The sequence below is a fragment of the Halichoerus grypus genome, chromosome 12, assembly GCF_964656455.1.
Source record: "Halichoerus grypus chromosome 12, mHalGry1.hap1.1, whole genome shotgun sequence".
Lineage (NCBI taxonomy): Eukaryota > Metazoa > Chordata > Mammalia > Carnivora > Phocidae > Halichoerus > Halichoerus grypus.
The window spans coordinates 38,454,735-38,468,407 of record NC_135723.1 but is presented as its reverse complement, the minus strand read 5'-3'; the positions used below and the strand labels follow the sequence as shown (position 1 = coordinate 38,468,407).

Sequence of the window (13,673 nt, the reverse complement as noted above, 5' to 3'; positions counted from 1 at the left end):
TTTCGTTTACAGTTTATGGACCACTTAGGATTCTAATGTTTTAAGGTTTCTAATATCAAACTTTAATATGGTTTCATTATAATAAAAATCTTCTAGACAAGTTGCCAATATTCTGTCTAGTTGAAGTTCAATCAAATCTAGTTTTATAAAAATTTCATAGTTTAGGCAATTTTGGAACTCTAAAATGATTATATTTTTTAAGCCTAAGCATTCAGAAAGACTCAACTATTTAGAAAAGCTCATCCTTTTAGCCCTGTGACTTCAGGAAGTTCTCTACCTGGCATTCTTGAAGATACTAGCCTACAAACTCCAGCCTAAGGTTCTTAACCAGTTCCAGGGTCCACAAAGCCCCTTTAAAGTCTATGGAGAACCATGTCTGTGAATATGCAAACACGCATTTTTCTGCCTGGAACAGGAATAGAATCATTGCCTTTTACTGAATAGTCAAAGGGGTTATGTGATCCTCAAAAAGATTCTGCTTTATAAGAAAACAATAATATCTGTTGTACTGTGTGCGAAAATTTACAATTAGGCAGTTCTCTTTCTTATTTGACCTAAAATCCCTTTCCATCTGTCAATCTGGATTTGCTCAGTAACTACTATGCACTCTGACTAATACTTAGGGTTTAAGAACTATAAGGAAATAATAAAAATGATTCCACATATTTTAAAAATGTGTGCTTCACAGAAGCTTAGTCTTATAAATTTAAGGCTTAAGTTAAAGAGAACATAAAGTAATAGTTTTTAAACATGAACGTGCTGAGAATTTATAAGCTTCTTAGGAGATAAGGTATATTAACAGTGACTAACACTCAATAAATGAAGTTTCATTTCCTCCCTTGCATAGCTTCTTCCCCTTTTTACTAAAACTCTCACTAATATATTCAGCGAGGTAATAGAAAGCAAAATTATGTGTAGATATATGTTTAGATAGAATAACTACAAGTAATTAAGATTGCAATAAAATAAATTATTTGTTACCATATTATAGTGATGTATAGTTATAACCAATAAGATATTATAGTTTCTATCTTCTGACAGATACAAGAATTCTTACAGTTTCTCTGCTTGATTCAGGGAGATGTAAGCCATCCAATGATTCCATGATGGTTTCTTGAGCAATTAATTTAGAAACACTGAACATCTTAACATTTGATTTAGAATTTCTGGTGCTACTATTCAAAATACTGACTGCAGCTTCATTGTAGGCATCTATCTTCTCATTAGTGATCATTTTCCTATTTTCACTTAATAGATCTTCATAAACAGGATCTGCACGTGAAACACATATTTTTAAAAACACATTTAAAAGTCCCTATTGGTAGAAATTGTGATCATGCAAGTTAGTTGATTGCATTTCATATTTTGTTGTTAAAGTTCAGATGCTTTCAATCAATCAATACCTCCTTCAAATTTAAAGAACTTTCATCCCTTTTTTCTTTTATGTACACAGCTTTCAGGAAACATTTTTATGTTCTAGCATGTCTTAAGAGTTTAAAATTTGGGGATGCGGAGTTCTACTGGGCAATGGAATTTAAAACTGGACTGGGGAAGACTGCCTAATAAAGAGTAGCAGTCAATCTTTTTTTTCCTCCTGTCACTGCTTTGTTGACACAATTAGGAAGCAGTATTATTGAGGACCAAGGTCCCTTATCACTTACTATAAATAATTTAATTTTTTCTCATTTTAGTAAGAGAAAGGTTAACGATGAGTCTATAAATAATATAGATTGCAGAACAGATTATCACCACCCTTGTTGTTCCACTCAACTTGACATTCAATTTGGAAATAATCATAAGAATTTCTGACAAGCAAGTTGAATTGTTAAAATATCCAAGGCAATTTCATATTATGGTAGGCATTAAATAATGGACCTTCAATAAACCCCTGAAATGACTTGATCTAATGTCAACTTTCTCTTAAAGAATTTCATTACCAAGTATAAACTAGATGGTATGATTTAAATATATTCTGTCAATTCCAAAGTACATTCATTTACTTCCAGTGAGTCTAATATTATGAAACAGACAATAATTTTTTCTATATTTCCCAATTATAATAAATATACTTTGTAAGAAATAAAATCAGACCTAAACATCTCATTTGCCTTCGAGAACTTATTCTCTTTGTTATATTCTGCAGCCATTTTGTATACGGAGGCTCCTTGAAGGATATGTTTATTTATTATTTATTTTTACTTATTATATTTATTTGTCTGTTCCTTAGTTCAGAAAAGGAAAGCAAATAACTCAAATTATTCTAATTTTGCAATCCTTATTTCAAGATTTATTCTCACAAAGGAGTAATTTTGCTTCTTGAAACAGGAGACAATAAAAACCCATGCCTCAAAATATATGCAAAATGACATTTGTTCATTACTCATTCCTTACCTTGTAAGACCCAATAAACATCACTAGTCTTTGCCAGTTTTTCTAAAAGTGGTGCTATAGAGGTAATGTTCATTTTATATTGGGAAAGCGCTTCATTGCTACCATTGTGAATCTTGATAGACCACTAAGAAGTAAAAATTAAGCATTAATTCAGTATTTATCACAGAAAAATTATAATTTACTCTATTGTAACAGAAGTTATTATTTTAAGATAATTCCCATTTTTATTCAACATTAGAATAAAATTTGGTCAAATTATTTCATGAAATCTATGAAGGTAATTAGAAAAAGCTGATATAAAATTAGACACTCAATGTATAACATTCAAGAAAAATATAATTTTAGATATAAAATAATATTGACATTTAACACCAAGTTTATGAAATTCACTCAGATTTTTTTCATGATAATTCATCAGCCTCATTAATTATAATAGAAGTGGGAATTGATACCTAAGTACAATCAAGAATTTTATTTAACATAAGTTAACTTTTTCTTAGCATGTCCTTAAGTATGAAACAAAAATCATCATGTAAGAATATAGATAATAACTTACTGTGGCAGCTCCCGCTACAATCACATGGGGCTTTGCAACAGAGTCCTAAAGAAAGAAAAATCTTTGTCATAATGTTCTATCCAGTTAAGGGAATTAATATAAGTAACATCACTTGCTTCTTGCCTTGAATTTAAGTTTTTCCTTCTAAATGCACTTTAATTTTCTAGAGTTCCTTACTGGATTCTTGTTATATAACAAGATGGAACATCCAATGCCTAAAACCTTACATGGTTATGTGGTTAAGAGGATGGCATGAAGCTGGTATGTTTAATTCTTTGATGTTCTTAAAAAAAAAAAACCCCAATCACTAAAATCTAATATGGCCTAATATTATCCTGAATTCTGAGTAAACTGTTTATAGAGTATATTATGACAGCAAATTAAAAAAAATATCCATGGAAGCCTATAGGGTACATGGTGTAAGTGTTAAATAAAATATAAGAAATGTCTTTGGGAAAGCTAAATCCAATACGTATTTAACAAAATACTGACCAAATGGAAATCATCCTATTTAATAAATCCTGACCAAATGGAAATTGTCCTACTACTAATATTACCAATTATATAGTACTTGGTAATTTATTAAGTTCTGTTAAATTAGCTTATTTTAATATAGATTCTTACCACTTGTGATATAGGCAAGAAGATATTATACATATCCTATAAAGTTAAGCATACGGACTCAGAAAAGTTTACAGGGTATTGCTGAGGCCTGGTAGGGACAAAGCCAGAACTTAAGTCTTGTGACTCCTGAAGTGTACTTTCCACAACATCTAAGACGTGGTATTAGAAACATGTGCACAGGAACAAGTAAATATAAGCAAGAAATTTAATTAGAAAAAAATCTGACTCATCTATAAAAGTAAAAATGATGGGTATTGTCTCATTGTAAAGGTAATACATGCTAGTGTAGAAGACTATGAAAGCGGAGAAAAAGAGTAACAATAATTTCCTTCCTAGATATTCTTATTTCCAGTCTAGTGTGCTTCATTTTACACTGTTATTTTAGTGGAACTTTTTCCTCAGCTTTAGATGGCTCCTCTTCTCATTCTTCACATTGGTTATCCCAAATCTTATTTCCCTTCTACAGGTCCCTCTTGCCTTCCTTCTTACTTTCAATATAGAATTTAATTCTCAAACTTCATAGAGAAAACAGAATTCATCTGGCTTGTGTGCTCTAGCCTTTCTTCCTCCATTCTTACAACCTCAGCCAGCTTATCTTTCTTGAACAACAGAGTCAAGAAATATCTCCCTATTCCTAATGGCTAATCCTTACTCTGTTTCTATAGCCTCCCTCTTTACATCCAAGGCTATACCCATGAATGATCCGTCTCTAACTCTCATCAATCTTGTCTTCATTCTCTAGTCTCCTTCCTTCCCCCATCTACAAAATGCTAAATCATCTTTATCCTCAGAAACACATTCCTTCAACCATGCCTCACTCTCAAATCCTTCCCCCTCACACCGTTAACCAACAGATTACATGGAAGAGCATTTTGCCCTCGCTATGACAATTTCTTTTATCTCTCATTTATGCCTCAATTGATGACGTTTTGATTTGGGGCTTGACCTTCCCATTAAGGAACTCTGAATTGCCACATTCTGTTAGCTTCATTCTACTCTGTCTAGTTCCTTAAGTGACACTTCTGACTGGCCACTTTTTTAAAACTCTTTCCTCCCCTGTGTGTTACATTACAATTATTCTTCTGCTTTTCCTCTTACTCCCTTTACTGCCCCTTCTCACAAGTTTTTTGATCGCTCCATTACAAGCCCTCTTCTTTAATCTCTAAACCCACTGCCTATTCAATGTCTTCTATTCAAGTAACTTCAAATATCACCTCACACTGTACCCAGATTCTCCAAATCCACCCGAGTAGCTCAGACTTCTTAATGACTACCACTTACCTATAGTATTAAATCTAAATTGTTGGTTTCTTCACAGGTTAGCCTAATTTTCCCACAACTACTCCACTATGTCATCATTCTCTTGTTTAAACCTTTCAGCGGGGAGCCTGCTTCTCCCTCTCCCCCACTGCTTGTGCTCTCTCTCTGTCAAATAAATAAATAAAATCTTAAAAAAAAAAAGATCCCCTGAATAAGCTACACTCTATCTTCAGTATCTTTGCATATACTATTTCCTATGCATGAAACAACCCTCCTTTCTCACACCAGGCCCTCCCCCTCCCCCCCTTTTTTAGATTTTATTTATTTATTTGACAGACAGTGAGAGAGCACAAGCAGACGGAGCGGCAGGCAGAGGGAGAGGAAAAAGCAGGCTCCCTCCTGAGCAGGGAGCCCAATGTGGGGCTCGATCCCAGGACCCCGTGATCACGACCTGAACCGAAGGCAGACGCTTAACTGACTGAGCCACCCAGGCACCTCTGGGCCCGCACCCTTAAGATCACTTTATCTGAAAACTAGTTTTGAAAACTTAGAGTAGTGCCTACTCTCTGTAATCATCCTGCACCCTATTTTCCCCTTTTTTGGTACGTGTCACATTACTTTCTTAATTATATCTGCCACTCATCTGGAAGCTCTTTGAGGAGAGGAACTCTATTGTGTTAACCAAGGTATCAGCAGTTTTTAACCCAGTACCTAGAAAATGACAGGCGATTAATAAATATCTGTTGAATCATAGTGGAGTTGTCTAAACTCAACTTTGCTTTTATGCCTGTAGGCTTCAATAATGCTATCTCAGGTAATAAGTGTGTCTTTCTGACCCCACAGTTCTTCTGGAAATATTATCTCCTCTGTAAAGCTTTCTTAAACTATCACCTGTATCTAACCAACCCCCATACTAAGTGCCTCTATCCATGGTGCTTTCATAGTCCGTTGTGCTCAATTCTGTAGTTACTCTTCATTTTACCACATTATTATTCATCAGAAAGTCACTATCTACTAGATATTGTAAATTCTTTGAGGGCCGAGACTGAGGCTAATTTCTAGCCACACTCCTAATACCCAGCATAAAACTAGCAATACTACGTAAATCATAAAAATATGGATCATTGCATTCTTAGGATCTAGCAGCTTACTATGAAAACTGCCAAAAATACATACATAAATACATGCATACATACATACATACTCTTTAAATAAATGAAATCAATCAACTAATCAATCTTAGGTAATGACACGGCCATCTCCCTAAATAAGCTGAATCTTTTCTTTCCCCCAATAGTGCGTATGGAGTTTTACAAGAGAAGCTAATGCTCCAAAAAACTAGTTTTACAAATTACAAGAACTGAAAATCTGGATATGCAATGTATCTCCAAGTTAGTAAATAACAAAGGTCTTCTGTGACTTTGCAGGACTTATAAATTATACTACATTGATGTTTATTTAACTGTGAATTTCTACTACTTTAATGGATATACTTTTAGGTCCAGCACAAATATAAAACATATGTTTAAATCCTTTGAAATATACATGTAACATTATTCTATACTTTTGCAATAAACATATCAACAAAAACAAAAGACAATTATATGAGACTGCAATTTACCAGAAAGTTGAATTCTAGAAGTTGTTTGCATTTTTGTTTTTTGAAAACTTAAACACATTTTGTGAAAGAAATAAAGTTAGAAATGTTGACTACATAAGCTTATTTGGTGTATGAAGTGGTTGCAGTACTAAACGTGTAATGTGAAAAGAAGCAAAGAAAAATACCATTGCAGCACAAGTAATTAAGCAAAACAAGATCAACAAAATTGAATATTGCTTTATCCATCCTGAATGCGAACACCTCTGGGAAAGAATACAGGTTTAATTAAAGGACAGACCAAGAGCTCCACGAAGACTACTGTGGAGATTGTAGAGTGGACTTGTGAGGACTTAGGGGTTTTCAAGGTTAATAGCATGCTTGTCCTTATATCTAATTTATCTCCGAACATTATGAGCCAAAATATACCAGGCTCCACTTTTGGGTCACAAGTGTAATGATAAAAGGGAAGAAAACAGGCTATTTAACAAAAAATAGGTTCCTAAAGAACCCGGTCATGAGTCTGAAGGACAAAGTGGGAAAACACTCAAAAGAATGTATGTTGTGCTAGGAAGATGACCTGGGTTTGAATGAACTGGGCTACAGCAGTAACAGAAAATTCTGGCTGCAAAGTGTGGCATGAGCATAATGGCTGTAGGGCCAGGGTGGTGGCAGCAGAGGAACTGGATCAAAACTCCCTCTTCTCAGTAAAGTGACAGCATCAATCCAGCTCAATTTAGTCACTATTAAGAAAGTTGGCATAAAGTACAGAAGAGTGGGACAGGTGAGTAAGGGGGAGCAAATCAGTGCGTGTTCATGAGCTTTTAAAATGTGGTATTTTCAAATACAGACCTCGGTCCACACTTTGATACACTGTTTCATAGAACCATTAACTTCTGGATGCCACAGAAAATCCTGAAAAAGAAACATAAGAAAAAGTCAAAGAAACACATCTACCATTCAAAATAAACATGCACCTGTCATACAGAGTACCTAACGAATACCACCACTGGTCTGCAACACCTTCACTCCCACCTCAGTTTCCCAATGGTCTCATGATACTTCTTGTACCCACTTCTGTTTCCCTCTAAATGACTCCCTGTAGTAATCGCTTCAAAATTTAAATCTGATCTTGCCACATTCTTGCTTAAATATTCAAGGACTTTCAATGGCCCTCAGAATAAATTCCAAAGTCCTCAGAACTGCTAAGGAGGTGCAGGATCTGGCCTCTACAAAGACATTCTGCCTTTTCTCCTGCCACTCTCGCCCTCATGCTAAGTACCCTTTTGGTTCTCCTTCAGCTGCTAGGATGCTCTATGTGCTCCTTTTTCTCCAGGACTTTGCACATACTGTTCTGTCTACAATGCTCATAAAACTCTTCCACGGGACCTGACTTGCTCCTACTGATCCTTGAAGCTTTATTTTTTTTTTTTTTAAGATTTTATTTATTTATTTGACAGAGAGAGACACAGCGAGAGAGGGAACACAAGCAGAGGGGTGGGAGAGGGAGAAGCAGGCTTCCCGCCGAGCAGGAAGCCCGATGTGGGGCTCGATCCCGGGACCCTGGGATCATGACCTGAGCCGAAGGCAGACGCTTAACGACTGAGCCACCCACGCACCCCAATCCTTGAAGCTTTAGTTAAAACATCTCTTTCTCAAAGAGGAAACTATTTTTAATTCCTTGTTTTGTACATTCCTAATGCCCCACTTTTTCCTTTTTACCATCCTTATTTCACATTTAATGCATGTAGAGAACTATAATGACTTGCAAAATCCATTAGGTCTAGGACATCTTTGTCTTGATCCCCACTGTATTCTCAGTATCTAGGAGAAGTTACTGCAACCAGGAATTCATAAAATTCACATATATTCTTTTACAGATATTAATCCTGAACATCTACTGGCTTCAAATTAACATACAAGATTATTTTTTTCTGGATTAAAAAAAATCTGAGAACCAAATTTTCCATTTTATTACACAAAACAGTGCATACAAACATTTATTCAATCATTTTAACTATTCTTATCTACTCTAAATACATTGAAATATATTTAGTATACACAAAGCATTAGCTGATCTACAAATAAATTAACCAACGAATACAGTTTCAACACAATATTTAGCTTACTATTACATGAACTTACCACTTTCACTGATGCAATCTTGTCTTCAAAAGGAATGTTCCCATGCTATCATTTAAAAAAGAGAGAACAGAGAAATATTCATATACAAATTAATTTTATGTCACTAATTCTCCCTTTAGCTGCTTTTGTTAATTTATTTATGCACCACATCTCAATTATCTATATTCAACCTGAAGGGAAAAAGACCTACACAGAATACCAAAAAAATAAGTGACACTACATTGTTTATATGTGATTTTTAACATCTAAGATATAATTCAAAGACAAAACCTCAACTCCAAATAAGCAAGCAAATATGTAAACATGCCTACATAAATTATCTTTTTGTCACGGCTGCCACATTCCAGTTTAGTCCTACTACTATTATCTATGGCAAGGATGGATTGCTCTTCTGCATTTCCTGAGTCCCACCCCAGCCCCCCAATCCGTTAGACAGAACTATATGACTAGTTCTGGCCAGTGTTATGTGGCTAGATGTGATATGGGTCACTTTCTTCTTCCCAGGGCAATTCTCTAGTCTCTAGCTTAACCTAATGCTGAGACTGCAGAGGCATAATGTTCCAAATGGTACAACTAGAAGATGGTACAAATTCCAACAAGCAGGAATCCCTGATTGAGCGCAAAGAGCAAAGCCTCTTGCCAGCCCACCCACAACATGCAGCACTAAGTGAGAAAAGAATTTGTTAAGATCGTAGAGTGGTTTTGTTGCTACAGCAATATTAGTCTCTTCTCACCAGTATACTAGTAGCAGTCCTGTCTGAACAGGAGTGCACATATATGACTCTAGGTTTGGGTTTCGCTTTGAAGACTGTACACAAGTGGTCCAGTTGAAGAAAAAAATAAAGTTTGGAGACAACTTCTTATAACCAAGCATTCCATATAAAGAATAGAAATCCTTTCAGAGTTAAAAATCCAGGATGGGGTGGGGGTGGCGGTGGTCAACTAAAGAAGCTAATTCTCTTCCTAAAACCAAGGCTGAAATGTCTTCATTAATTTAACCAGACAAATAGTATTTATATTTATATCTCTGTGAAACAAAGCTTGCTTTTATCAGCAGGCTAGTGTTTAAAATTCAAGCATCATTTCCCAAAAGGACTCTTGGGACCAATAGTACTTTAAGGTGTGTTCTATGAAAAGAGTTTCCTTAGTCCAATAAATCTTGGAAATACTGGGTCAGACAAAATTACACGTGTTTTCATCCTCCTATCCCATCCCGACCTTGTTAAAGTTCTTCTTCAGAGAACTAATGTGTCATGAACTTTCTTTTTCCTCCTTTTGCATAGTTCAGTTAATTCAACTCAATCTCTCTCTTCTTTTCCTTTACCATTTTAATGTAACATTTGATATATACAAAAGAATATGTCACATATGTAATCACAAAGCACAATAAACATAAATAAGCACTCCTGATTCCATGGCACAAATCAGAGCACTACCAACACACTGAGTGACCTACGTGGACCTCCCCTTCTTAATTCCTTGCTTCACCCAAAGGAACCACTACTTTGAATTTTGTTTTTTTATTTTGCTTTCTATTATATAGTTTTGTCACATGTATATGCATCCTTAAATGATATATTGTTTCATGTAATTGGCTTTCTCTCCAACTTTTAATTTTGAAAAATGTCAAACTTAAAAGAAAAATGTCAAACTGAGAGCAAAACTGACAAAATTATAATGAGCACCCCAACCACCCTTTATCAATTGTTTACATTTTCTACACTAGCTTGTCTCTCTCTGCACAGATATGTACATTGTTTTTCTCTTACTGAACCATATGAAAGTAAACTGCAGACATAGCATTTCACCCTTAAATACATAAAGCATGTATTTCCTAAGAACATAAATATTCTCTTATGTAACCGTAATACTATAATCCCACCTAAGAAACTTGACATTGACAAAATATTAATCTAATATACAGTCCACATTCAAATTTCCCTAATTTCCCAATAATGTCCTCTCTATAGCTCTTCTATTTTAATCTAGAATTCAATTAAAATCAGGCATTTAGTTATCATGTCTCTTTACTCTTTTATAATCTAGAACATCTCTTGGCCTTTTAAAACCTTCCTACATCAATCAATTTATTATATTTATATATATCAAATATTATGTTTATTATTTTTGTAGAGTTTAGGTCAGTTGATACAATGCACCAAATCTAGATTGTAGACAGCACTGATAGTCACCTTCTTGCAGGTTTCTTAATAAATGAATAATAAGAGCATCCCTAGTAATAGTTGTATAGGTTCCCAGGCTATACAAATGTTCACCCTCACATGATAATGGAAGTTATTTTCTGAAGTGTTTGTAACAATTTATACTCTCACCAACAGTTTGAGATACAGTCTTTAATAAATCTTGTCAGATTTCATATTTTTTGCCATTGTAAAATTTAATTTCTGTCACTAAAGTAGGTATATAATGGTATCTCACTATGGTCTTCATTTGAAATTCCCAAATTATGAATGTTTAAACATCTTTCAGATTTACACTGGGATTTATGTTTCCTCCTCTTTGAAATGCCTGGTCATGCCTTTCCTCTTTTGTTTTCTACTAGGTTGTCTTTTTTTTTTTTTTTAATTAATTTGTGAGTCCTTATATCTCTTGGATGTATGTTATAAATATCTTCTAGTTCGTAGCTTACCTTTTCTTCTGTAAGGTATCTTTTGATGAACAGATTCTCTTAATCTTAAGGTATATAAATTTATCCATCTTTTATTTTATAGTTAGCACTTTTTGTTTCTTATGTAAGAAACTTCTCCCTACTTGAAATAATGAAGATATTCCCTTGCATTTTTTTTTTTTTTTTTTTTTTTTGCTAAAGGTTTAAAAATTTTAGCTTCCACATTTAAGGCTAAATTCATCTAGAAATGATTTTACTTGATGAGATGAGGTAGAGGTTCCAATTTCACCTTTTTTCCATATACATAACCAATTGCCTCAACATCATTAATTGGATAGACCTCCTTTTCTCTAGGGATATTCAACAGCATCTCTGTTATTTATTAAGTCTTTTTATATGCAAGTGTTTTATTTTATATATATTTTTAAAGATTTATTTATTTATTTTAGAGAGAGAGAGCGGGGAGAAGGGAGGAGAAAGTCTCAAGCAGACTCCCTACTGAGTGTGGAGCCTGATGCAGGGCTCAGTCTCACGACCCTAAGATCATGACCTGAGCCGAAATCAAGAGCTATACACTTAACTGACTGGGCCACCCAGGCGTCCCACACGTGTTTATTTTAAAGCTCTATATCATGTTCCATTGGTTTCTTTGTTTAGCTCTACCAATACCACACTGTCTTAGTTATGACAGAGTTAAAATAAATCTGGATATTGGAAAATAAGTCTTTTCCACCTTGTTCTTCAGACCTGTTGTGGTTATTCTTGGTCCACTGCCCTTCCACATAAAATTTAGAATCAATTGGTAAAGTTCCATAACAAATCCTGTTAGGATTTTATTCAAATCACATTGAATCTATAGATCAATTTAGGAATAACTGACATCTTTACAATATTGACTCTTCCCATTCCAGAATATAGTATATATCTCATATTTAATTTTATCAATCTAAATTGTGCTTACATAAAGTTTTATGATTTTTCTACATAAAGACCTTCCACATTTGCTAGGCTTATTCCTATGTACTCTATGGTTTTTGTTAACTATTGTATACAGTATTTTTTAAATGAGTTTGAATTTTATGTTCCTCGTGTAGATAAGCAATTCATTTTTAACAGCTTCATTGAGTTACTACAATTAATTTTTGTATGTTCATCTTAATATCAGCTATCTTGTTAAAATTTTTATTACATCTAGTAATTTTCTATAGATTCTTTGGAGTTTTCTTTGTAGATAATTGTATCATATGAAATTCTGAGTCTATCTCTTTCCAATCTTTACATCTTTATCTTTCCTTGGTAAGACCTCTAATACAATTTTGAATAGAAGCAGAAATAATGGACAACCCTGTCTCCTCTTTGAATTTAACATAAATATGTCTAACATTTCACCATTAGGAACGTTTACTGTTCCTTATGGATCCTTATAGAATTTTTATCAGGTTAAGTTAGAATATAAAGGAACTTATCTAATAGAGAAAGAATGATACCAATTCTCTGATATTGTTGAGGCTTGCTTAATGGCCCAATATGTTGTCAAAAAGATTCCACGTGTGCTTTGAAAAAATATATTCTTTGATTTTTTAGTGTATTCTTTAAGTATTGAGCTGTAAGTTCATAAAATCAGCATGTTAATAGTCAACTATATGCTTAGTAATTTTGCCTGTCCTATCATTAAATGCATGAGCAGTGAGCAATTCTCTCACTTTGACGGAGGATTTGTCAACTCTTCACTGTAATCATATTAATTTTGCTTTATACATTTTAAGGTTAATTTATTTCATGCCCACGAGTTTCAAATCTTAGTGATTTAAAACTTTTGTCATTAAAAAGTATCTGTATCCTTGATAACACTTTTTGCCTTACAATCTATTCTGTCTTATATTAATATGACTTATCTTTCTTTAATAAGTATTTGTCTAGTAAATCTTTTCTCATTTTTAATTAAAACCTTCCATATCCTTTTGTTTTAGATATGTCTTTTTAAGCAGCAGAAAGTTCTTTCTAAAACCAATCAGAAAATCTGTGTTTAGTTGACAAGTTTAGACCACTTGCACTTATTTTGATTATGTTTCTATCATCTTACTTTTTGATTTTTAGCTCCCTCACGCATACATAGGTTTTTTTAAATATATGTGGAATATATATAAAAAGTGATTTTTGCATGTATATGTTTTTGTACATGTAGATATGAATGTATGTGTGTGAGCATATATGTGTGTGTGTGCATGTTATGTATGTGTGGGACATTAGAAAACTTTGTGATCATACTCCTCTGACTTGCATGCTATTATTAGCCAGTTCTTTAATACTGTCTTTTTATAAAGTGTAAAAAGACATTATCGTTTAGACACTGTTTGTTTAGATTTACATGCATCCTTAGGATTTTCTTTAACCACTGCTTCTTATGTTTCAGGTCATTTTTTTCTGAATTATTTCCCTTCTTCCTGATGTTTACCCTTTAGAAAATCCTT

The 13,673-nt window shown here is 33.8% G+C and overlaps 1 protein-coding gene across 1 annotated transcript in view; it reads right to left on the bottom strand.

Moving 5' to 3' along the window:
• The window catches only part of CASD1 (CAS1 domain sialic acid O acetyltransferase 1), a 49,186-nt gene that overhangs the window by 22,827 nt on the left and 12,686 nt on the right, over nucleotides 1–13,673 (bottom strand). The window contains exons 4-8 of the mRNA XM_036123358.2: nucleotides 8,574–8,618; nucleotides 7,281–7,343; nucleotides 2,948–2,992; nucleotides 2,392–2,515; nucleotides 1,058–1,272 (exon numbers count right to left, since the gene is read on the bottom strand). Of these exons, the coding sequence (XP_035979251.2) occupies nucleotides 1,058–1,272; nucleotides 2,392–2,515; nucleotides 2,948–2,992; nucleotides 7,281–7,343; nucleotides 8,574–8,618 (492 nt within the window). The remainder of the gene's footprint in view (nucleotides 1–1,057; nucleotides 1,273–2,391; nucleotides 2,516–2,947; nucleotides 2,993–7,280; nucleotides 7,344–8,573; nucleotides 8,619–13,673) is intronic.